At 41.1% G+C, this 27,307-nt stretch overlaps 1 protein-coding gene across 2 annotated transcripts in view; it reads left to right on the forward strand.

Moving 5' to 3' along the window:
* Window positions 1-2,690: 2,690 nt before the first annotated feature.
* fibcd1b (fibrinogen C domain containing 1b) overlaps window positions 2,691-27,307 on the forward strand; it is a 111,779-nt gene continuing 87,162 nt past the window's right edge. Inside the window, exon 1 of one of the 2 annotated variants that reach the window (XM_023279543.3) lies at window positions 2,691-3,644. In XM_023279543.3, coding sequence (XP_023135311.1) covers window positions 3,573-3,644 — 72 coding nt within the window. In that variant the 5' untranslated portion in view covers window positions 2,691-3,572. The remainder of the gene's footprint in view (window positions 3,645-27,307) is intronic. The other variant, XM_023279544.3, reaches the window with a different exon arrangement.

The raw sequence follows: 27,307 nt of genomic DNA on the forward strand, positions 1-27,307 counted from the left end.
CTGCAGCACAAATGTTTGAAAACCCCAATGCTGGCTATGATAGAAAGCTGTCAGAACACAAAGCATCACAGCTGGTAGCCCAAGATGGTTCAGAGTGCCTTTGTTGACCCCTGTCCACTGCTGAAAGCACTTATAATGGACACATGAGCATCAGAATTGGACCACGGAGCAGTGGAAGAAAGTGGCCTGGTTTCAGTAATCACATTTTCTTCTATATCATGTGGATGGTGTGTGTGCATCTTTTACGTGGGGAGGAGATAGCCACAGGATGTACTATGAGAAGAAGGCAATGTGATGCTTTGGGCAATGTTCTGCAGGGAAACCTTAGGTCCAGTGTTACTCTGACATGTACTACCTACTTAAACATTGCTGCAGACCACATACACTACACTGCTTCATGGCATCTGTATTCCCTAATAGCAGTGGCCCCTTTCAGCAGGAAAATGTGCCGTGCCACACTGCAAACACTGTTCAGGATGATTTCAGGAACATGGCAAAGACAGCGTTGATGGCATTGGTCTCTAAATTCACCACGTCCCATTTTTGGGATGTACTGGAGGCACAAGTCAAATCTGTGGAGGCCTCACCTTACAACCTGCAGGACTTAAAGGATCTGCTGCTAACATCTTGCTACCTAATACTACAGGACACCATCAGAGGTCTTGGGGGGTCAGAGCTGTTTTGGTGGAGCGAGGTGAAGCTACACAGTATCAGCCGGGTGCTTTTAATGTGTTGGCAAATGAGTACATTTGTGCACAACCACCTACATATACACAATAAGTTATATTATACATTAAATATATACAAAAATGATAGAAACATGCATGTAAAAACAAAATCCAGGCACACAATATAACATGAGATCAAAAACAAAACTACAGACATTTCATTTCTTTCCAACCCATTGTGATTCTTCAGTTGATATCTTTTGCTTTCATTTCAGGAAATTGATTCCTTTAATCGACCGACGATGCCTAAGATTAAAGGAATTCATGCCACTAATCTTTAAATAAGTATTCTCACAAACCTGTGGCAGTCACATCCTTTGAAAAATGTGTTGGAAAAATTCAAAACATTTCAAGAAACTGAGGTAGTATTTTTCTTTTTTGAGATCAATTGATAAATTGATCTGGAGCTGGATAGCTCATCGACTAACACCCCTGACTTTGGCACGGGAGATCAGTAGTTCCATAGTGCTGCCCACCTACCTTGTGTTGTATCTACTTTCAGATGATGAAACTGTAAAAGTGTAGAACTGTAAATTCACCCCAAATTCATGGATAGTATGAAAGCACATCTAAAAGATCCTGTTGTGCATAAATACAACATTGTGGATACTTAAAAATGAGCTTTAAATATCTGTATGTTCATCTGTAGCCCTCTTTTAAAAGTGGATTGGAAAGCATGAAGTCACATTCTTCCCTGTTCCAACAAGAGAAATCTGTGTGTAGACTGTTATTCCGTATCAAAAACCATTAATGAAATGAAACTTTTTCTGAAAGGACAGGGTATTCTTCTGAGTTTGATGCTGCATGCCATAACATTTCATTTGCTATTTTTGTTCCTCGATGGCCTGTCATCCATGACAAACTATTCCACCTTAACAACATACCCTCAATCCACTGGTGGATGTCAGACCTGCTGACAATGCACATTGTGCAGCAGTGACCCTATTTTGCATTATCCCCCTTAACCCATCCTCGGCCCTCCTCCTCCTCCTCCCTGTGTTTGCATCACAAGGATGAGTAATCTTACTCCTGCTTTGGTCCCTGCACCAATGATTAGACCTCTAATCATCTGTCTATCACACTGGCTTAACTGAGCAAAAACATGGGCAGCATTGTGGGCCATGTTATTGACAGTAATGACTGTGAACCAGAGACAGAGTGGTGCAGGTGATACGGGACTGAATAAACTGAAAAACGTCGAGGTGGGAATCGATTTTTGGGAACCTGTCAATTTATACCTGGAGTTTGAACATAATGGCTCTTATGTTAACCCAGCTGAGTTATCCAGGTTCCCTGTGATAATCCCCCACGATAATCAGGGTTTTAATGCCCACTGAGAGCATTTTCTGTCCAAAGAAAAAGCAGATTTTAGAAAGACAACACAGCTCAGTGCTTTTCTTTTATTATCGATTATTAATATTGTTGACTATTTGCATTTTAGCTTTTCATATGTCACCTGCCACTTTCTCCTGCCTGGCTTAGCTGCGGCATTATGTTCAGTTATTTAGTTGTGCTTCTGTTTTGTCCAGTGATCTTGGAAAGCCCCGCGGATCAACTTGTGTAAAACCAGGAAAGAACTCTACTGGTTTCAAATCTGACTTCTGTGAAATAAACGAGTCAGTTTCTTCAGTTTAATATTCCGTTTCATCTTCTTTTCCTACCACAGTGAGGTTCTTCTGCTTTAAAATCCCAAACAAGCACCAGTACTTCTAAAAACTCAAATTAGAAGTCCTGAGTGATCCCACACTAGTCATTAACACTTCATTACAAAGTCTAGTGCGATATCCGGGTGTAATAATATACGGACTGTAGTGAGATCACTTTTGTAATGTGAAGCAACCTTCAGTTGATTTCCTGCAGGGGCATTTTATCAGCATTCTGATCTTGAACCTTCCCCTACACAGTCTGTATTCTATATTTTTCATAATCTGCTGCTGTTTGAGGTGCAGTGGAATAGGAGGGTCCGCGGTGCATGAAGCAGTAGGCGCTGAGGCAGTGGCACAGCAATCGAGGGCAGGGCGGTACAGGGACGGAACGCTGTCCTGGAGCGCGCCGCGCGTACCGAGGGGACGCGCTGATTGACAGTCGGAGGCACGGAGCGCCCCGTGCGGCTCACAAGCGGAGCTCGCTAATCTCCCCGCACCCGTCTTGTCAAAGGCATCTCTGTGAAATAGCAGCCAGATCAGCCTGGTGCAAATAAAGGAAGCTATCCATCCCTTGGGTTCGATCCTGGAGGTTTCTGGCGAATAAACAAGTAAAAACGGACGCGGCGGCTCTGCGACCCCATCCCATCCTGTCTTTACCTGCTCTAGTCATAAGTGGACACAGTTCTGACCATTCTGGCTCCTCAAACTGCACTGGTAACAGGAGTGGATGGACAAAAAGGTCAGGTAGCACTTTGCAATGTGAGAAGATTTTGCCGTTTCTCTCTTGTGGAGTAAGAGGACTGCTGCGCTCGGTGCTGTTTTTCGGATCATTCTGGGGTTATTTTTTGTTTTTTGTTCAATCCAGACAAATTGTGAAGCGTTTGTGATTCAAGTTAAAAACCCTGGAGCTTGTGACAAAAACTCCTTTTCATCCCTTTTAATTGGAATAACGGATAGATAATCAGGAAACTCTCGGGAGGAATTTAAGTTCCATTTTGGTGCGTAATTTGTGCGGTGAGTGCCGTTCCTGAACCGCAGAAGTAGTTGTGCTTCATTGCTTCTTTTTCTTTTTTACATTCAATCCTCCATTTTTTCCCATGGAGTAGGCTGAATCACAGGTAAAGACTTCTAAAGAGTGTGGCTTATTCTCCGCCGCCTGGAACAAACAGGCGGATCCGATGCGCAGATTCTTCGTAGGATGGTAAATGACCGATGGGGAATCATGAACAGCTCTTCTGAACTCGAAGATGGAACTCGGCATAAAAACCAGGTATGTTCCGCACAACCTGCACTTGCGCTAATGGCTTATGAGGAGTGGTGCATCTGCTTGGTGCAGTGTTACCACGCTGAATTTGGTGATGTGCCTCTCGGGCGAATCACTGCACTGGAGAGACAGTGGCTGCAGAAGAGCTTTCCCTCCCTCGACTCCCCGAGCTTTGGCACTTCTGTTCCTGTCACACTGTCTAAAACCACCCGCAGATCACACCATCCCTGTGGCTACTTTAGTCTGGCACGTGAAAACGCGTGAATGTGTTGTGTTAGTTGGGGGTGAAATAGCTGATTTGAAGGGGAACAATGGGAATAATCACTGCAGGAGAAAGCCTTAATTGTTTTGCGCATCTCGGTTGTAAATTCGCCTCCAAATTCTCACATTTCCTCGCCGTGCAAGCTGCGTGTGGATGTCTGGGAAATGGCATTTGTGTTGTTTGGAGTGTTGAAACTTGGCATCCTCCGGTAGCTATTAACACTCCAGAGCTCTTTAGGTTGGCTCCTCCGCTCGGATGAATTGAGACAGGAGCGGACGTGCGCTGCGTTGCAGCCACAGCGAGCTCACTTTGGGGAATAGTCAATATGTTTTCACAAGGTCAGTGGAGGGTTATTGACAGCCCAGGAGGGAGAGGGAGAGAGGCTCCTCTGGAATAGGATTTCGGGTGGCCACTGATACAGCTTGTCACCTCTGCAAACACAGAGGAACAAATACCTCTCTCGTCGGGGAATAGAAATGAGAATGGGCTTTATGCAACGTCACTTAAAAGTAATGCAAAGGTACTGAAAAGTTCCTCAGAGCATCAGCACTTTTGAGTACTAATTTCAGTAAAGGATGCCAGGAATATTGGTCAGCTTTGATTTGCTTTAAAACAGAATATAAACCAGCTAATGGATCAGTCCCTATCTCCCAGATAGCCTCTAAATGGCTCCCTCATAAATAAATGTTTGCTCTCAGCTATTCCTTGACTCCAAACTAATTGCAAGTATGTGGTTTGTGTCTTTCAGCACGTTGTTGTTAGAAGGAAGCAAGCCTGTGGCACATTTCTTGTGATTTTCAAAGCTTGGTAGGTGTCAGATACGTGGCTCCCTGCCTCCTCTCCCAGTAGATTTCATGGCTCAGTCTGAGTCATTTGCATGGCGGCAGTCTGAACTGGGCCTGAGTCGTAGTTACATCGACTCATAGCTGTACTTCATTTATTTTGGATGTTACAGATGCCAGATTTTCATGTTGCCTCCATGCTTATGAGCTGAGACCAACATTTTGTCTGCTGCCTACAAGCCGACTTGCCTCTTTTATAACCACTTAAAGGTCATTCGAATACCTAATGTCTGATGATTTTGTGTCCTCTTTATGCCAGAATCCGTGTCTCAGATCACTAAACTAGCCAGATGAAAAAAAGGAATCAATGAGTGGAAAATGATACATGATGAGATTAATTTAGATTTTTTTTCATGTCTGTGCTTTTGAAAAAAAAAATCTGAATGATTCAATGAAGCTCTAATATGCTGAGTGGGGAGCTTAGAGGATGAAAAGGCAAAAATATGCCCCATAACTCCAACACTCATACCAGATCAGACAGCGTTGGAGGATGTTAGATGAGATGAGAGGTTGTGGGAAATGGGGATGGCTAATGTTCCTCTCTGTCCCACTCCTCCCTACATCAATCTGTCTCCTTATTTTGCTATCACACACACACACACACATAAACGCATAAATACTCTTTCTCTGTGTGTGTCAGCCCGCCTCTCCCTCCCTCTCTCTGTAATCTTGAGCAGCAACACCAAACCTTTATCTCCAGACTTGTGCTATTGACGCCGTCATTTCAGACACAGTGGGGAGGGATCAGGTAATAGAGATCTCTTGTGGCCTCTGTTTGTTTTGATATTGCAACACATGGCCTGATATTTGTCTGGCAACTTTGCATATTTGATTTGTTGCTGTAGGTGTGCTGCCACTTATGCCCTTTTGTTGCACATAGAAACAGAGTAAAACGGAGATAAGTGGAACTTAAAGTCAGCTTTGTAATCTAATTTAATGGATAAACAGCAACTGAGACTACGTGGTCAGATGTGGTTTTCACTTAGACTTTTGTGAGTCAAGACAGCATCTATATAAAGTATTTTTTTGATGAAAACGATAGAGCTGAAGTAAGTCAAGGTTGCTGTTTGCGGTTACTGCCTCGTATGAGCAAAATCAAATTGAATAGTGTGAAAAATGGTTAATATTAAAAAATGGTCAATATATTTAGCCTTTTTTTCTCTGCAATTGCTCAGGGAAAAATATGTGATTACAAGAAAGAAACACAAAGAAAAAGTATTGTAATGTGCTGGAAAAGCTGTGATATTGATTCTTGGGAACGCTGGCTAGACTTCTGGATCCGTTTCCTTGGTATCATTCTTAAATCAGCCATGAGCTGAGATTAAACAACTTATCTTAGGTCCCAGTTTAATATCCTTAGCGTGAGCTGTGTTCACACAGATCCAGTATAATACCTTACAGTATTTATGTCTGCAGGTATTTGTCCCTTTACAACACGATACCTACATGCAAAGACATACACACACACTGTATAGCCAGGAAGGAAGTGAGGCCCTGTGGGGTTGCCCACTCTCGTTGGAGGCAATCAATAACACTTTTAGAACTCCAAACTTTCCAGAGCACTGAAAGGCTGTTTGTGTATGTCCAGAAAACCCTAAAATTCAGCTATGTCTTGCCAGCTCACATTCGACTAAAGCGGTATATATATCTGACAATTTGTCAGCTTCTACAGCCCAAGCTTCACTTTCAAACCACGAGCAAACACAAACAGATCAAAGTCAGAAACTCTAATCAATAAGTTAGGAAATCATCTAACAATAGTTGGGAAGTTTATGTGGCCTCAAAACTTCAGACACAAAGCTGTAAGAAGGTGGATGATTTGCTTTCACTGCACACACAAACACGCACGCACACACTGCGGCGTGTGTAGTTTCAGACACACACTCAGAAGCAACCCATCTCAGAAATTATATCACTCTTGCATGTCAGCCATTGCACAAGCACAAACACCTCTGCCAGGATTTATCAGTCTGCACTAACTCACATGAACACATCTCACCCCTGTGTGTGGTAACTGTGGCACATGAAGCAAACACTGTAGGACTTCACTCTCCTTCATGTGCACAGTTTTCATTACATCTTTTAATTACAACCAAATTATTTGTGTACATGATTTTTTTCTGAGCAGTTGAGCGATTATTTTCTATAAATTAAACTACTGGGCTGTGCGTTCGACTAAATTGTACCAAACCGAGTGAAAGTAATGTTGCTTCTAGAATCAATAGATTGTTTTTGTTTTGAGCCACTTTCAAATAAACTTGGCTGGAGATGAACTGGACACAAGCTATGGAACATACATACTAATTAAGACAATACATTAGTGGAATACATGTTGCATCCATCAACAGTATTTGTATACTCACATTACCCAATAGTATTCGAATATAACTAAGAGGTTCAAAAGTGCCTTTATATTTGTCGATATAGAGTCAGTAATAGTCAAGAATAATGACAAAAATTCTAGTGAGTGATAATGTTCTTGATACTGGACTGAAGACACGCAGAATGTTGCAATACTGCATTCTGTTTGAGCTAACATTTGCTTCACAGACTGAATAAAACTGGCATCTGTGCAGCTCTGAATTCTTGAGAAATTCCAAAACCTCGGTTCAGCAGCTGTCTGTCAGTTACACTTGACAAATTACTATCAGAAATTGGCATGAACTCATACTGAGATTGTAAAATGATTCCACAGAGTGGTGTTTCTTCTTGTTTTAAGTCACTGTTACCAATATTTTTACAACAGAAAACAGTGTGACATTGTGAAAAGTGTCACTCAGTGATGAACCTATAATCACCTGAATCTCATCGCCTGTGCTTCATGAAGCCTTATAGGAAGAATTTTCACTGTTTAGCAGTGGAGCATTTAGCAGCTCCAGAGTGAGATACTTCCTTCAGGGCTTGGTAGAGACCAAAAACAGCATTAAAAAGGAGTCACAGATGTACTTACATGTGTTACACTCCAGATTGATGAGTAAATGAAAAACACTGACCTGCCCAGAGTGAGCATATTAACTAGATGACAGCCAGGACATGCAAATAGTTAACATTAATTAGGTATAATTGAGTAAAATTTGCAGTTGTCATCAAAGCTGACGGAATCTACAGCAGCTCAAATTTTACTTGGCTTTCCAAGACACTGCTCTGTATATTATATTCAATGAAGTGGGACTAGCGATTTGAAAATTGCTACCTTTCACATCCTGATTTTGATGAATTGTGCAGCTTCAGTAGCAATGGCCCACCATAAGTTTCCTAGTTCTTTCAGATTTTGCTGTGGGTTAGACATGCTTGTTATTGCAAGGTGCCACTAACATGTGAAATGGTTTTTCAATCACAACATAACAATGTGTCCGGGGGTAAAGACTGCAGCTCTGCACCGTACGTGTGAGGTGTAGCCTGGCTGGTTTTGTGCGTACCCTTGTCGAACTAATGAACCTGCTGAGCCGGCCTGAGGTATAGAAGGCAGTGTGGACTGGAGCAAAACAGAGCAGAGAGACTTCCTTGGTTCACTGGGCCTGTGATTTCCCTGTGGGGGGTCTTGCTGTGGCAGCGTTGCAACTCTAACAACCAAGTCTCCCCCTTCCCGCTGTACTCTGGGTGGCGTCGAAGAAACACCTGACAGAGAAAGCTTTCCAACCCCAAAAGTGCTTCATCCGGTTGTCAAGTCACATGCTTCAACATAGGACTCCCACGCGCAGCGATACGTGCAAATTCTGCACTGAGACCAGTTTCCGCACATGAAAATTAACAAGTGTTGGCTTATGTGTGGGTGCTCTCATCTGTACAGATGTAGTTTCTCACAGGTGGGAGATGTTTCTAACACTGTATATGTGCACATATGCTTGTATAAATAGTGCAAGTGTTTTGAACGTGAATCTGGCTGTGCAAAGGAAAGAAACCAATGAAAATGAGCCATTTCAGTCTGCCTGTGTTAGTTATAGTAAGTGTTAGGTTGTACTTTGTATGTAGATGTGTCTATGGTAGGCTTTCTGTCAGTCTATTGGTCCCTTTGAACAGTATGGGGTTGACGGTATATGGAGGCTATATGGAGAAAAACAGTCGTTCAGTGTCACTGATTTCACTTTGCTCTTGCAACTGCGCCTTTAAATTGGCATGCATTATAATGACTTTCAAAGCCTTAATGTTTCGCTGTGTTTTTCATCTTCCAGTGGGCATGTCTCAAATGCTTTTCTAATCTTCTCTCTCTTTTGATTTTTTTTTTCTATTATCATCACATATCATCTTCTCTCTGGCTCTGGGCACATCTATAGACTGTATGAGCGTGAAACCCATTGCTTTAGTATTGTTGAATTGTGGGATCAAAACCTAAGTGGTTCACAGGAGTGTGGGCCTATTGTTAGAATGAAGGTATGAATGTGTGAGAGGAGTCTGTGTGTTGGTGGATCAAAGCGGTAACGAGCCATTACTGTCAAGTTGTTACATAAGTGAGGAGTGCTTTTTCATACAAAGTGATTTAGAGCCTTAATGGTGCCGCATGCTATTTTGTTTAGGTTTTCTGCTGCATACAGATTCAGTTTGTGTAACATGCACACTGCAAAGCCCTGTGACGCTGGGGCTTTACTGAAGGTTACACATGACAGCAGCTGTCCCATGTGCTTTTGGCCTTGCTCATCCTCTTTTTGCCTTTGTTATCTGACCCCCACACCTTTCTATGTCTTTTTTCTCCCTCATTTTCTCCCTTTCCGTGTCCCTCGCTGACATAAAGGGACAGGACATTTCAATATCAGATTTCTGGTGATGCAAGGTGGTCAGGAGGCCTTGAGAAGGTGAAAAAAAAGAGACAGAGGCAAGGAAGGACAGAAACAAGAATGACAACACGACTCAGTAAAAGCAGAATAATACAAATATGAGCTAGAGTAGAGAAACAAAAGAGTAACCCAAAGTGAAGTAGAAAAAAGGACACGGGAGGTTTGGAGAGTATGAATCACAGAAGGTCCCAGATCAGTGTTGAGCAGACAGCAGGGTAGCTGGGGCCACATGTACCTCTGCAAGATGACGCAGATATATTCCAGCTGCTCAAAATCCCGCATACCTCAGACAAAGGACTGCTTTCAGATGCACCACTCATTGCATTTGGGAGGAGAGAAACTCTTTTCCCACGGCCGACTTTTGGAACAGTTACAAGGCTCATCACAGATGCCCCGAAGCATCACCGAGGGCTCGCTTGCATCCAGAACAACAGCTGCAATAGAAAGTAATTGCACCTAATTGATTCATGATTCTGGTGATTGTGTTGATTTTGTGCGCTACACATGCTTTAGGTTTAGTATGTGGGTGCATGCGAGTGTGTGTGTGTGTAAAGGTGCCTGTTACTATGCACACCTATATGTTCATATATGTGTGTGTGGGCGGGGATTACAACGCTGCGTTTTGAATAGATGTGAAGAAGCTGAGTAGGGAACATTAGCAAGGCACCACGGAGCAAGGTTATACTCTACCCCCCATAGCATGTATTGACAGATGTGTCAGCAAGCTGACCTGATGGCCAGGCTTTCACAGTAAAAGAGCTAAAAGTGTGAGAGGGAGTGAGAGAGAGAGAGAGAGGGAAACCAGAAAGGATCAGGCATTAGATTTCCATCTGCAGGACTTAGCCCTTCCTGCATGGTTGCATGTGAGTGTGTGCCACGCCGTTCAGAAAGACCGAGCCATGAAAGTTAAAAAAAAAAAAAGAACACTCTCTAAAAGAAAGAATAATTGAATTTTACCTTTGAAGACTGTAATATCACCATTCTGCAATTCATCACTCACCTTGCTGCTAAATCATTAAAAATGCATTGGAAATCACCTGTGAGAGGCTGATGAGAGGTGTGCAGATGGAGGCAAAAGAGTGGGCTGGAAATGAGGTAGAGTGGTGGAGTGAGGGATGAGAGGGACGCCGTGTGTGCACGTGTTACAGAGTTCAGTCATCTTGATGGACAACTAGCCAGGTCCATTCGACTGACAGATTGGGCTCCATCTCCATATCTGTAGCGAGAAGTGTCCAATTTCCTCCTGGCGATTTCAATCTGAGAGTTAAAGAGCTCTGTTCATGTGACACTGGCGTCTTGATCAAATAGAGATGTGAGATTAGGGGCCTGCTTTTAAGGGTACTGCCCACAACATAATAGAGTTTTTTTCCTTTATGTTCCCGGGCCCGTCATTAATCAATGCTCCCAAATACTCACGCATGCAAGCACAAAAAAAAATACCACATACACAGCTCATGCGCAGCTCCTTTTTGTTATGGCATACACATCTGACTAAGACTGAACTGTAAATAATAAAGGAATTAATTAGACTGTGAAAATGCAGTAAATAATTTATGATAAATGGAGAAGTTTAATCAAGCTATCAATCTACTCTGGCCACTGGATCTGGAGCAGAAAAACAATATAGGACTGGGGGAGGAGGATGAGAGCACAGCTTTAACTCAGCATAAACCAGTTAACCCTCTGAACCTTAAAACCCACCAGCGGGTTTAAAAAATGACACCATTCATCACAGCTGGAAGCTGTTAAAACAGATCATGAACCGTCCAACAGTCCTTGAACTACTCATCTAGGCTTTGCCATTTCTGCACAAAAAATAATCAAATCTAAGCTTAAAATCGTGACATTTAATGAAGATTGCTTTGTTGTACATGCCTAATTTTAAGAAAATATGCAGAAATTGTTTGCTCTCACTAGATACTGTAAAAAGCTACAAAATTCTGCGTTCCCCAGTGCATGAATGAAGCCATCAGTGGCTTAACTGCAAACAAGTGGCACTTGACAAAATATCTGGGATTTTTTCAGCTGATATAGGATGAATTGCAGGCTGTGTTTGCACAGAGCAGATAGGAGAGAAGTATAGAAGCTAATTAAAAATGTGAGTAGTAAAATATTTTTAATATATCGAATACGAATTTTATTTTGTGGAACAGGTAAAAGCTGTGGACACTTGTAAAAATGTACAGGCTAGTTCCAGTTTTTTTCATTTCTGGATCTGTATTGTAACAATGTCATTCTGAAGACATTTTGGAGTTCTCTCTTCTTCCAGTCATGGTTGGGCTGTCTCCATAGAAGTCCAAGACTTCATATTGTAGTAAAAAAGCATCCACGGTGAGAAATGTGACAGGATCAAAACAATTTAAAACAATTTAACTGCTTAGGGTTTAGAGGGTTAAACACACAATCACACTGAAAACTGCTGGAAGAAGGAGAATGCCTGGCAGAGAGCCACGGCTAATTTTTAAACCACTGATGCTCGAGTGTGGAATCTGCCAACGTGCAGAGGCTCTTGTCTTGTGTCGAACTGCCAAAGTGTGTGTGATTGAGCTGCTTTGCTCTATAACACTCTCTTACTTAGTAGTCTGCAAAATGACATTATTGGTTCTCCTCTGAGCCAAATGGAGTCATTTCCACCGCAAACTATGCTCATATAGTTACCTGCTGATGACTTGCTTGAGCTAACGGAGGAGACATAATAGCGTCGTTAAGGGCCACGCATCGTCAGATGTCTCAGGGTTAATAGCAATGTTAATTGACTCCCAAGGATGAAGGCTGAGAAACCCTTGTTGTTCCTGTTTAGTAGTTTTCTTGATCTTTGAATCAGGCTGATACGTTATTCCATAGTCGATGCCACATTGAGTGAAATGTGTCAGAAAAACCTCACTAACTGCCTCAGATACATTTTTGGTTCTGGGACAGATACCTGTCTTTTCACAGGAGAAAGTGGAAAACGAATTAATTAGATTCTATGCCAAAACAAGTGCAAGCTCCACCTTTAAAGTCTGTCACATTTTCTGTAAGGAAACTACTAAAAGTATGCAATAAACTATATCTTTGTTGTCATTCACGCATTCCCGCTGACAGTATGTCACATTTATGATTCGCAGAATTAAAAGTAAACTCCAAAAAAAGAGGTTAGGTGAGTGATGTAAGGGCAACCAAAGACGTGAGAATAGTTTTAAGAGAGAGATAAAAAATGAAACTGTGCATAAAAGATACAACTAGACAGAGAGGGAGGCAGAAAGAGATGCAGAGATGTATTTATTGCTGCTATCCTATTAAACAGTTATGACAAACTCATGGCTAATATATTAACAGACTTATCCACTAACATCCATAATTTATTCATCATCAAAAATTCAATCTGGCAGACTGTGTGCCATTATTCAGATGTGCTGGGGGAAAGTGGCACATTTGAATAAATGAGGATTGTAGGCCTCACTCCCATGGCTTGTTGTTATTCCAAAACTCTTCCGTTAAATGATTCAAACATTAAATCAGTCAAAAAATGTAGGAGAATGATTGTTGTTGAAGGAAAAAAAAAAATCACCCGCAAGCTCACATTGCTGGATTTACTATCTTTAGGAAGAAACTTTTTATTGTTCTTGGCCCATTTTTAAAAAAAAAAAAAAAAAATGTTGTTGGAAGAGGCTCCATTGCATCATCTAGGTTGTGTTTTTGACTAGCAGAAAAGGGGAAAAGGAGGTTTTTCTGCATGTTTCCGCCTGATTTCAGAGCAGTTTCTGACCCTCCGCTATGGTTGCCGTCGACAAGCTCATATTTACTATATTTGGTTTGTCTTGTTTCCTCTGGTGAAATTCTGCACCTCTCGGCAATACCTATGTCTGAATGAGATTGGATATGGAAATGTTGAATACTGCGGACCGGTAGTTTCTGCTGATGTTGTGGAACTTGGCAGCATGGAGAACAGGACATATTCCTCAGAGAAACAAACACTCACTCACACAGACACTTCTGTTCAAGCGCACACATAAAACCAGACACACATGCATGTACTTACTCTTTAGTTTATGTAGAGCATTACAAGAAAGCAACCCTCAAAATGCTCAAGTTTGGTAGCGATTGCTGAACAAGCTGTATTGGTATTGTCCCTACCTGTGCTAGCAGTTCACTTAAGACTGTACTTATAGGGACAATGGGACTTTAAATGCTAACATCACTGTGCTAACACTGATCCTGTACCATGAGCCCAACATCAACTGTTTTTAACCACCTGAACCCCAAGAAGATTCTGGGCATTGCTTATGTCACATTTTATGTCATTCAATTGAATTCAATTCAATTTTATTTATATAGTGCCAATTACAGGTCAGATTGTCTCAAGGCGCTTTACAGAACCCATATGCCTGAACCCTCAGAGCAAGCCCTAAGGCGACAGTGGCAAGAAAAACACCCTTTTAACAGGGAAGAAACCTTGAACAGAACCCGGCTCTTTATGTGGGGGGACCCATCTGCCTGCTGGCCAATGGGATATTATTGTGGGCTCATTTTATCATTGCACTTTTATGGAAACAGCACAATTATTGTCACAAGTAGGCAAAATTCCTGAAGTCTTTTGTGCAATATAACACAATTCTAATGTCATAAATCACAAAAAAAAAAATCATTTTGAATTTCCAGCTGTCTATTTATTTTAATGAGTTAGAAAAAAAAATTGGAATGAATGGAAAGTGTCCACAGGCGTTATCAAAAAAAGGCTCCACATACTAACACTAGCACATCTGCTCCTATCTGTGTAAACACAGCCTGCAGTTCAGCCCATTTCTGCCAAAAAGTGCCTGAATTTTTGTTACATGACTGTTGATTGCAGCTGAATCATTATTTTTTTCTTAATTGAACTAAGGAGAGCAATGTTTTATTATTTTTTAAAAATTTTTTTTTTTTTACAAAATCTGTTTTGTGCAGTGTATATTTTAATGGTGTTTTTTTTTTTTAAATAAGAATTACATGTGGAACAAAGCGATTTCATGGAAATATCACAATTTTAATCTTAGATTGAGTATTCCAACAGAACAGCATGTTACAGATGAGTAATTCAAACACTGATGCAGGTCTGAAAATCCGACGATTTGTTCCGTTTTCAAAGTTACTGGCTCTGAAAAACTATATCATTTAGATGTCTTTTGCCTTTCAGATCTGTTAGTGGGATTTGGGGTTCAGCAAGTTTAAGCCTCGAAAGCTCCCCAAAATGGGAAATACCAATATATGGCACATCAGTACCACTTCCCCACCACCAGTCACTTTTTTGCAAACTCCGGTTGCTCATGACGTTACCATCACACAGTGGCAGCACATTTTTCTGAAATACTGTGACCCCACTTTTACGCATTGGGAGGAAGTGGTGGTACATCATCCATCTTTATATACAGTCTATGGCTCGCAATGACAAAACTGACCAGAGGGCCTGTCAGTCCAGTCTGGTCTGACTCTCTTTGGCTTCACTGAGCCCAACGTTGCCTGCTGCAGATAACCGGTATCACAAAACAGGCTCAGATAACGCTGGATTTACCCATCCAGCAGAAAGCTTGTGTCGGAGCGGCAGATTTGTTCATTACATGCAACCATCATCAGAATCATGAATGAAATACTTATCCTTGCAAGGAAAATGTGTCTATTGTGACAACAAAAAGTGAAATATAAGCAAAAGGATCATTTAAGTGCAATAGATTAAGAATATGTAGAAACAAATAATGATCAAACATTAACGTAAGGCTGGACCAGAAACAAATGTGGGAATAATTATGTCTTTAGTAGGGTAGATTTAGTTTTATGACTAATGAAAAATGACTTTTTATGAATTTTTCATGCAAATTATGAAGTTAAAATAATACAAAACTGCGTCTGCAGCCCAAGCAGTAAGGAGAAAAGTGAGGAGAAGAGATGTAGTAATTACCCGATGAGGTTTATCCTTCGTTTGTTGGAACCTTTGTTTAAAAAATGGAATGAACACACAAAAGCTTATTTGAACTTGTGAAGTCTGAACAAAATAACATGTATTGTTCTTTATTACTTCAAACTATATTGCAAACTCTTGTGTTCCTGTCAGTCCTGTGGGAAGGATCACTCTAACGGGTCAGTACTCTGTGATTCTGGCAGGTTTTGATCTGATACTTTCACGTCAACCTGCTCTATGGCAGCATGGGTTACCATGGTGATCTGACCTGGTTAAAAGTGAGCCAGCTTAGTGATGCAGGAAAACCCGGGGCAAAGATATCTGGCTAATCTGCTCACACGTAATGGTACAAGCCCCAGATATGATGTTTACCCTGTTCATCATCTTAGTTTAGCATGTTAGCATTTTGTTGTTTGTAAAGTAGTAGAGCCGAGGATGATGAGAATGGTATTCTGTCTGCAGGTGTTTGGTCATAAAAATAAAGATATGTGTAAACGCAAGTGTGTTGGACAACTTAAAATTTTAATCTGATGAGATAAAATGTTTAGGTATCACTAGAAATATTACAATTCATTGTCTTGAAAGCACACAAAACAGTTAGACTGCTGACAGTGTTGGAGGCAGTAGACACAATGGCCAACTTTGAAACTCTGCAATCTAATTCATCTGGTATTTGATCTAAGTACTGAAACAGCAGTTAAAATAAGGCAAAAGTCAAACCTACAGCTGACTACAGTTTCTTTTTACATGACACCCTTCACTTTCATCTTTACTTTGCTTTGTAAATCTTAAATGGACATTTTGTGGAGAAGCTGTCAGGTAATCAGGTATGTGTATTTCCAGTCAGTGTGGTATTGTGAAAGCCTTTCTAAAGCCTGCCATCACAGTGCAGTGTCTCAGACATTTGTCTGCCACCTTTAATCAAATCTTCCTCACAGATGCAATGACTAATAGATGAAGTTTGCAAGAGATAGAGATGGACCGCAGAGAGTGTGAGATATTTATTTGTGAAAAGAAAGTCTGACGGCCAGTGATTTTGGAGAAGAAGATGCAGTCAAAGTAGTGCAAGAAAAACTGGAGGAATAAGCAGAGACAAGTGAAGAATAAAACTGATGCAGTCTCATGTTTTTTAACAGCACTGAATTTGTGACTACACAGAAACAGTAATTGTCACATAATCACTGACAAATCTTGAAATTTGTTCTTCGGCTTTATTTTGGTTCATACAGTGTGTCTCTCTTTTTTTTTTTTTAAATCCCCACCAGGCGTTGAACTTATTTTCTTTCTCTCCCCCAGCCTCCCTCACTTGGGGAATGGAATCGGGCAGGCTCCTCACAGGCTTCTATAATGTGCTAACATAAGAAATCAATCAGACTCACACTATTTCTACAGCCCCTCAGCTCCCATTGATTTATTGCAAATGTGTTGAAGATGAAGAGAGAAACTCTTTAGCACTGTGGGGCTCAGCAGTGGAGGGGAGTGGATGCACAGGAGAAGGATTAAGGCATGATGACAGGTTTGGGGGAGGAGCAAGTGAAGAAGAGGAGGAGGATTTTAGGTTTGCTGACCTTTGTTGTGAGAGGCCGACATTGTTCACCTCAGGGTCAAAGCGCTGTCAGTCATCAGACAGGGAGAAAATGATGAGAGTGTATCTTTATATTTTAGATAGCTGTGCTGTGTTTGCTGGGTGCTGTGGTTTTTCCGTTATGTGGGGGATGACAGCTGCTGTCAGCCTGCTGTGGGATGGGTCAGGGGTCGCAGAGATGGCGGTGGCTTAGATTCCCACCAGACGCCATCAATAAACTAACCTGACAAACCTACAGTCAGCTGCTCCACTGTAGTTCTGCATTGCAACTCTCCTGTCTTCTACTTCTGCTTCCATCATTAGTATATCATCCACTTTTGCTTGATTCGACTCTTGGCATTTTTCAGATGTGCCAATGATGCTTCACTGTAAACATGCGGAATCTTTCTAAAAGTCTCTCCTGTTGTCAAAATGGAATTATTACTGTATTAAAGTCAGAATCTTAACCTAATACATTTTGTAATGAGTGTTTGACTGTTGTTACTTATTTCAGTCACATTCAATCTTAAATTATTATTTTTTTAAGCTCCAAACAAATTATCATGCCGTTGCTACCCAGTTATGACTCAGAGCTATTTCATATTTCATGCTCACATTGCTGAGGGGGGGAATGTCTGGAGGGATGCCTCGCCACTGAGTTTTGTTTGCTATTTTATACACCTTGAGAGAGAAAGGCTTGTTTATGTTTTGCAAAAGATGACTGTCTGAAGGGGGAGATGGTAAGTAAGAGCTCAATAGCAGCTGGGTTTATTTATATCATGAGTATACACTCAGAGACACCAAAGGGAGCTGATGGAGATGAGGACTGAAGTGGATTACTGCGATAAGACAGCTCTATAGGGAGAACCACATCCTGTGTTTATATTTCATGAAAGACACGAGCGGGGAAAACATACGTCTGTCCGTGTCCATGTGCCTCTATCCGATAGAAGGGGTTAAAGAGGAGATTAAAGTGATAATGTACATCTCTAATCCCCACCACTTTAGGAGGGCAAAGAGGCGAAACCGCCTCCAAGCGCAGAGCCGGACATGAAGAGGGTGCATCAATGACCATCAGGGTCAGTCATCGCCATGGCAACAGATTATTCTGAATAATTATCTGCCATATGTGCCTTGTCACAATTAGAAGTTGGCTGCGAGCGGGGCCATGGGTCAAACGCTGATCAGAGTACCGTGGGTGGCGGCAAATGCAACGCCCTCACCGTTTATTAGAATAAAGTTCAGCTCGCTTGTCACATCTGTCACACGAGTCACAGTCACACCACCCGCTTCTAGGCAGATTTCCTTAGAGATCTCACGCTACGCAGCTATACACCACTTTGTTGCAGTGGCTTACTCTAAATGTCAATGCGTACTATCGAGCTTTCAATAGCCTCCTTTTTTTTCAATAATAGATCTTAGAAAATGAAAATCTGGAAATGAATAAAATGGATTTATGATTTCAATCATACCACTGAGCTTCTTGAATCGACTTTTTTTTTTTAGTAGAGTGGTGAGGAAAGCAAATGACTGTGTGAGGCGCAAAAGAAAAAAAACTTTTGTGGGTTTTTTTCTCAAAGCCCACCCTTCCATTAGGAGTCCAGACATTTTAACTCATCACTGCAGTTCTCCCGATGGATTTTTACAGAGAATGCTTCATTTCCCATAAGCCATGTTCACACTAGTATACTGGGAAAAGCAGCAACAAGGTGCAAAGTGGTTTATCCATTATAGTAGATCATTTAGTTTGTCACTTTGGCTCATGTGAGAAAAGTCATTTAGAGTGAGATGCTGTTCTGTGCTGTTGACCTGTTAAGCAGAAATGCCAAAATCCCTCTTAATTAATGTAGAAAAGTAATCTATCGGAATACTATGAAGTAAAACAGCTGTGATCGACTCTTCTCACCAACACAACTTCTTGCTTTTCTTCACTAATTTTTATAGTTTACTCGCATGGTACCATCTGCAGCATGACATCCTCAAGTCACCCTTGGCAATCTCTATTCAAATCGAGTCTCTCCATGTAATTGTGAATTTGGTATAAAACTGTTTTTCGGATCTCGGGGGGGAAGCGCGAAACGTGATAGTGGCTCACCCAGTTTCACTCACAATACCTCAGGCTTATTACTGCGAGCTGTCGGATCGTATGAGATGCACGGTGACAGTCCTTTTCTCTGATCAAATTTGTCACATCATGCCAGGCAGGATCACAAGGTGGAGGCACAGTCGACACATTTAGGAAAGAGCCTGAATGTGTTCAGACAAGCCACTTACGTTTAAACACCAATTAAGCCTCATGCACTACTTATATCTGTGGTCTATTAGATTGTCACCCATCACTATTAGGAGGCACTCGGAGCCCTCTGGCATTCTGGGAAAATAATTACATTCTTTCTGCGTCATAATTACTGCCTTGAAAGTGGCTCTTTCAAACACTAACAAAGCTGGCTCTTACTCTTTCTCTGTCTCCCCATTCCTCTTTCCCTCTCGTCTGTTGTCTCCCCAGACACTAATGAAGTGGTTTAATCTCGTAACTCCAGAGGAATTGTCAGCAGAGGACTGCATTAATTAAGTTCTTATGTGTCTTCGCTTTGGTTTCCACATTTGCGAACATATAAACATGTTTGCCATCATTACTTACTGTTGCTTTGTGGCTCATGTGGAGATGGCAGGCTGTATGGATTTGCATGTGTTTGGGGACCAGTGTGTCGATTAATTAGTCAGAATGAAACTAATGCAGTTGCGTGCTCTGAATAGTTTGATAGCAAAGTGATTTCACTTTAAGAACCGCACTCTTGGATCTACTGTGTTATAGAGAAAGTCACATTTAGATTGACGGAGATTGCCGCTTTGATCCAGAACAATAAGATAATATGTGCATATTTTTACCCTCTCACTTATGAACCCACGCATTGTGCCAAACTTGTATGAAAAAATCTGTCCAACATGAGATGAGTTTGAGTTATTACATACTTCTACTTCAGTAAACATAATGAATAGCTTGTCTGTTGCTGCCTGTGCATGACTGATATTGAGCACTAGCTAACCATGATCAGTCGGTCTATTTATGCAGTCACTGTGCTTTGATTTAGTCCTTGGCTTTTTCGGACTGTTCATTTGGATTACTACTTTTACATGACGTAACTTTATTTCATTCAAAGAAAATAAAAATGCTGCTGCTTTCCTATTCAGAATACCTTTCAGAACAAAGTCCGCCTCCATTTTACATGTGTCCCCTCTCACTTCTCTTGTGCACCACGAGCCGAAGCTATCACGGTTCTTTTCTTATTTGGACAATAGTAGTGTAAGTAAAGTATAGAGCTTTATGCTAGGTTATAATTTGAATTCCATTAACTCTGCCTTCAGCTAATGTTAATGTACCAGCTTTTCAAAGTGACTGTAGTGTTTCTCTCTGTTGAAATGAAAAGGTTTCAGGTGTGTGAAGGACTAAAGTGCTGCACAATTTTGGGATAATGTAGTTTACTTGGATGACAATGCAATTCCAGTCCATGTTGAGGGAACATGAAGATTGGATGTATCCAAACAAGAGTTTTGCCAGCAAAGCATAGCAAATCCACCACCAGGGATACTCATCTCATGACCCACAGGTCAGGACGACACCAAATTTGTTGGGTACGTGATGATTTTCTTCAGATATTTTCTCCAGATTATTTACTGTTTGTTGTCCATTTCTGTCTAATAAACTGAAATGAAATGAAAACAATGGAAAATATATTCCACAACCAGCACGGGTCTAGTAAGTGTATGTGTTGAGCATCTAATTTCACACTCATTTTGACATTAATGATTTCCACTATGGTTACTTTTGTTGCTTTCCTCCCGAAATTGAAAACAGAGCATAGGTGCTTGCAGCTATTGTTTTTTGTTGTTTGCAGTAGCAGTGCCTTACGCACAATGTCTTCACTGTTTTTGTTGTGACTAATTGCTAGGGCATGCTTTACCATGAACTGTTATTATCTGGCTTCTTGGTGAGGGTTGTTCTGCTCTTTTGACTGCTCTTTTATATTTATCTGTCCTTTTCTTTTCATAATTTCATAACCAAACATGTACTCTCATTGGGACTGAAACTATGCCACTCTCAACAAGTTACACGACTGCGTAAACATTTCCCTGTGACTGATACTACCCTTTGAAAGGCAGCGATCAAACCCCCACACTCCACATCAAGAGGCCCCTTCATGATGCATGCCTATCCCCATTCTGCAGTATGTGCTGCACTCATTGCCCATAGCTTCTGAAGGGTTATTGTGCAGGGAAATTTAGAATGCTTCCATTATAGTGAAGGCCCTGTTGAGAAAATTGCTTTTGTATTTATGAGTAGTGCCAGCAGTAGCACTACACAGTTGGCATCCTGGGTACCTTTGTAAATGCCAACTAAACTCTATTTAGAAACAATATTCTCACTTCCACCTGCAAGTCCCTCTCCAGTCATTGATTAAACCCCTAAAAGCACATCGACACAAATCAAAGTTGCATATTTAGAATTGCTTTTTCCATGAAAATGTTCCCTTCTAGCCTTAAAATTGCTTCCTCTAGAATGTGCAAGTCTGTGAAGTCAAAGCCTCTTTCTCCACTCAACCAGCTGTAGCACGGCAGCTAATCTACACCTCTGCTCAAACACTCCTCGCTTCACAAGTGCAGGTTGTAATATTCGAGCAGTTCAACCATACCAGTGCATGTTCTACCTGGAAGCTGATTCTGAAGAAGAATAGTGACACAGAAAGCTCCACCGTCCAAGCCGACAGGATTGGTTGACCGTGTTTGTTATATACGATCCCCGGAAGTCCGAATCTGTATTTTTGAGGCTGACATTGATACACTGCAGTTTGAAGGAGGAAATGCTCAGACATGACACTGATAATGTGTATTCCAGCATCTAAAAACCCTATACAGATACACTACCAGTCAAAAGTTTGGACACGCCTTCTCATTCAGTGCTTATTTGTATTATTTTCTACATTGTAGATTAATACTAAAGATTAACACTTTTTTGTTTAGAACATAATTCCATATGTATTCTTATATAGTTTAATGTTTGCAGTATTAATCTACAATGTATAAAATAATTAAAACACCGTTGAATGAGAAGGTGTGTCCAAACACATGACTGGTAGTGTACATGTGTTAGCAATATTTACAAAAAAGTAGCTTTTCACCTTAGGAAGTCTTTGAGGCAACAAAGTCTTTCAAGTTTAGGACTTCATAAAATATCTTTGCATTGACCTTCCTGGCCAGAACCACATGTGCTGAGGGAGTGCAGAATTGTATTTAATATCTGTCGTGATTTTCCATTGCATGCTCCATTTTTGTCAGCATAGGAAGCACAGAGAGGTGAGATATTGCAATTGATAGGTTAAGGGAACTGACTTGTTTGCTTGTGATAGGAGAACTTGGGCTGATGATAGAAAAGTTGAGTTCGTATGGAAGCCCATGACCCTAGAAGACCAAAATCCACTGAAGCACAACCTCCCCTCAGGGAGAGACTGAACACGCGGCACTTGCCACCCGATAGCACTCAACCAACACATCCTTTGCTCACGCAGTGCCACACGTGGGCTACACACACACGCTCACACTCACAGTTACATGCAGTTTTTCCACAAAAATGAGGCGCTACGCACTCAAACCGACATGCGCACACACACAGCGTGAGTAAAGGAGCAAACCCCGCATTTGTCTTGCACTATCAGCATCAAAATCTGATCTCTTTGCCAAGGTCAAATTGTCAAGATGTAGGGTATCCCCTGCGTGCAAACATGTGTCGCACACATCTACATACACAAAGAGATACAGGGACGCTGAGAGACGTGCACACACACATGCAAAGGCGCCCTAAAGTGCTACTTGAGCTACAACCATACCATAAGTCATTCTGCAGGGTAGCTATACCGTGAAGCATAGACACCAGTATCCATAACATGCATGTATTATTTATGAGCGCACGTATGGTCTGCACATAGCAATGTATGCAAATGTATACATTAAGGAGAGGCAGCTCTTCATTTCTGCCTGTTAGAGGAAGTGTCTACTTTCTTATCACGGCGCTATTAAAATAGCAAGGCTGTGGGGCGGAGATCCGTCTTGCCTTTTAATGGTGGCTCCGTGTGAGTCTGTGCAGTGCATAAAGGTGTGTGTCGGTGTGTTTGTGTGTCCTGATCTGCGCGATTCCCGCGCTTGTGTGATTGTGCTGGTGCACTTAACTGCGCTTGCAACTGCAATCACGACTGTAAGTGGCCTGCAATTTCAAAAAGAGAAATTGAAGTGGGACTGCAAAGGAGGTAGAAAGACATGTAAGCCTGTGTAGTTACAACGTGAGGAATCCTTGATGACAATCATTTTGATTATTCCTGACACAGGTAAAACGAACTGCATCGTAATTACCTCCTCGCTGTTTCATGGAAGAGTGAATGTGTTCCTTTTACAATGATAACCGCTGCTCGGCGAGTGTTAAAGCACAGTCAGCCATTGTGTTGTTAAGGGCGTTCAGAGTGCAATAAGAATGTTTTTACTGACATGGAAGTGCTGTTTTGCAGTTATAAATATCATTAGAAAACATCCACGCAGGATCTGTATACGTGTCTGCTGTCTCATATCAGTCTTAGTTTTTGCCATTTCTCCAGCCTTACTCAAATCCACCTTACTTGGCCTGCGTCATGTGCGTTAAAGTTTAACTTAAAGTCAAGATGAGTCAGGTTTATTTGTGTAGCCCGATATCACCTTCAGTGTCTCAATAGACCTTATACCGCTAGGATCACTGTCTGCCTTAGCCCAAGCTCCTAAAAATACAGGGGGAAAAAACTCCATAAAAAAATTAAAGAAATAAGAAAAAAAAAATCAATGAAATGGAACAGGAAATTCAAAGAGAGAACAGAGACTTCTGTCTTCAGATGGCTGGCAGGAACAATGGAAAAGGAAAGAGAAATTACGGAAAATGAAAATGAAGTTGTACCAATTGGCTTAGCTTTTTAAATGACTACATGTTTGGAGTTGTGTCAGATTTAGGTAGTAATAAATGAACACTCACAGATACGAGAGCTCAAGCAAATGACGTCTTCGATCATCTGTGTCCTGAGAGAAGAGAGGTAACACTATAAGCCATATTAAATTGAAATCCCCCTTTCAATCTTGCTTGCCGTTTCACTTCATGCTTACAAAGAAGCCATTCCGACTTCACAGTGATTGCGTGCTGTATAATAGTCGCTGCGGCGATATGTTTTTGCATTCCAGTGTGTGCGTACGTCTCAGGGACAGTTGGTGACAGACTCACTTCCTGTGTGTGGCCGATTGCAGCGTGAGCTCCAAGGACAAGCAGCGGAGGATAGAGCGGGTGATTTGTCTCTTAGGATTGAACTCATCCCCCTGGTCTCCTGCAGGCCTCTCCTCCCTCCTCTTTCTCTGCATGCTGTCTTATTTTGAAGGTGAAAAGCATTCCTCTCAGTGTTTACATGCATTCATTTCAGCTGATGCAGCTGATTGTGTTTCCTGAATTTACACAGATTGGGTAGTATAGTTACACAAGGACACACGTCCGCACAGAGGACGTAGAGATTCACACATAGATATTCTATGCTAAAAAAAAGCCAGATGGAATGATCCATGTGCTCTCTGCCTTGGGCTTTTTTTTTTTTTTTTTTTTTTTTTTTTACATCATTAGGCATTAACACAAAATCCTGTATTCTAAAGAGTAGTATTCTTTAATTTGCAACTCAAACGGTAGCAAGCATCTTACTGCATTTCTCTCCAGAGTGTGTCTCGTAACTGACTGGCTGTGTTTGTTTGTCTTCCTCTTGGCCAGAGGGCAGTCTTGATAAGGTGTTTTGAAAGAATATTTAGCTTTTTTTCTGAAATAGCTAATCTCTGAGCAGATGCAACCAATCAGCAAGGGAGAGGAAATTCACTGAAAGTAGAAACTGACAAAACAGCCTCATAAAAACACAGCTCGTTCCCCAGTTATTCACCCGTTTTAGCCGAAAAGCAACTGATAAGTAAATATAAATATAATTTCGGCAGAAGGCGAATAAAATGGAGCAGTGGGAATCTGCCATTACATGTCCCTTATTACCTTATGTACTTAGAGCTGTTGCTAAATCTCTGCATGCCTCCTGGTGGCCCGTATAATCACTATTTGTGTACCAGTGGTCAAGTAATCCAACAAAGTGTCCAGCACTGTCATCAGCCATCAGCCGTGCAGGGAATTGGCCCTTTGAAGTCTGTAAAAGCTGCAATGCCAGTCGTCACATCCACAGTGACAGTGTCCTCTAAAATATCCAGACTCAAATCTCTGTGGTCTGCAGAACAGAATACAGGCAGTGGCAAAGTAAACAACTCTCCCAACATATTCTGCAGTCCATGCAACAATCTTTGTCACTCTTGTTTTATGGAGGTGGTGGTGAATGTTCCAATATTATTTGGTCGAGAATGTGTCATTCAGAGTAGCTAAATATTCAGATTGTATTCCGTTCATATTTAATGTTATTTTGATGTTCGTTTCTGAATTTTTACCTATTTTTGTTAATTTTATTCTATTATTTGGGGGCATACTTTAATCATGTGTAGAGATTGTGCTAGTGACCGCTCATGCAAAGCTGAAATGTCAGCAAGGCAAGCAAATTCTATTACTCAAAATATATGTCCACTACCCAACCTTTATAATTTTGGTCTTTTGCAGCTCAATACCAAATGTTAGCTGAAAGTTAGAATAGAAACTCTTTACAATAAAGTTCACACTCTTTACGAACTCACTACTAATTTATAGGAACTAAAGTGCTCTTTAATAAATCTGCATTAAGGTATTACACAAGATAATGGCAAGTTACTTGAAAACAGTGTTAACAGTTTTATTGACCCGGTAATTAATGAGTTTCTAGATATCTGTGAATCTACCTATTGATCCCGTCCTTAATTATTTGTTTCCAGTTGTTCCCTTAAAGGCACGAAGCAAACCACCAGAGTCCAGTAGGTCCTTGAAAAGTACATTTTGGAGGGTTGCAATGAGTACAAATGGCATCACTTCAGCCCCACTTCAGCCCCATGGTAGCTCTGGACAACACCAGTAGAAATCTAGACGTCCTTTAGGTATTGTTAGCAAAGTGCTGGAGCATCACACACATCCCCGTCTTAGAGCACCTTGGATGTTATACCAGTCATAGACATGTAAAAGTCTGCATTGGATGTGTTAGATAGCAAACTTTTACCTGGAGGACTTGAGATTAAGTCCCCTTCTTGGATCATAATTATACTTTTATTTTTTTATGCGATCGTTGACTTTTGCTTTCACTTGCTGCTTTACACCTAATGTTTGGTTCCGTTAATGTGACAAAACTACTTGGTTTGAATTCAAAAAAGGATCATGAAAATACACCCAGCAGCTGTTTGCCAGATGCTACAAAGCTGCATTTAGCCCACTTATTTATTCATTATTAGAAACTTATTCCCATGCCTGAAAGAGGTCGCAGATGTTATCAGGGTTACTTTCTATTTATTAATGATCTGCATGGATGATAACACACCTCTTGAGCTTACCAGAAGGTGGAGGAGGTCACTACTAGCACATATGCACAGAAATGAAGTGACCTGTAGTAGTTCATTGCTTCGTGAGTCACATTTCAGAGACAGAATCCACAAAAAATTATCATTACCACTCATTTTTAAATAGCCACCTTTGTTTTTGTTCACTGTGTTCTCATGTAAAGACCTTTCTACCTGATGTATTTACAGTTAAATATTATCAATAGACATGCAGAATGGTTGTACTATATGTGAATTGTCCTTTTTAAAAGATTTATAGCAGCCCATGGGTTCAGAAGAATAGCTCACTATCATGTCTTTGTTGAAGAATATCATATAGCCAGTGCAATATAATACTCAAATAAAAAGAAAGTCCCTCTGACTTACTGTGAATTTACAGATCTTTTACCATTGAGCTGAACTCCTCCTTAATAACAACTGACAGGCTGGAAATCCTCAGTTTTGTTTTGGATGGATGTCACTGCCCTCTATTCATTCACACATTAATTCATCTAGTCACTGTTAAACCTTATGTTCTGTTTTGCCTTTTAGAGGGCCAAACATTTCTATAGACAAGGGATACTTCACAAGATAATCTCCTAAATGAAACACTGATGGACTATGTAAAGGCTTTCACACCTATCACACAATATCCTCACGCTTTTTTTAAATTCTGCTTTCCACCTCCCCATTTTTCTCTCCTTTTTTTAACATTCTGTCACTCTCAGTCCCCTCATTTAGCAGTCTGCAAGTCCCGTTAAATGATTAGTAAGCCCACAAGTGAATA

The sequence above is a fragment of the Amphiprion ocellaris genome, chromosome 17 (genome assembly GCF_022539595.1).
Source record: "Amphiprion ocellaris isolate individual 3 ecotype Okinawa chromosome 17, ASM2253959v1, whole genome shotgun sequence".
In the NCBI taxonomy this organism is placed as follows: Eukaryota; Metazoa; Chordata; class Actinopteri; family Pomacentridae; genus Amphiprion; species Amphiprion ocellaris.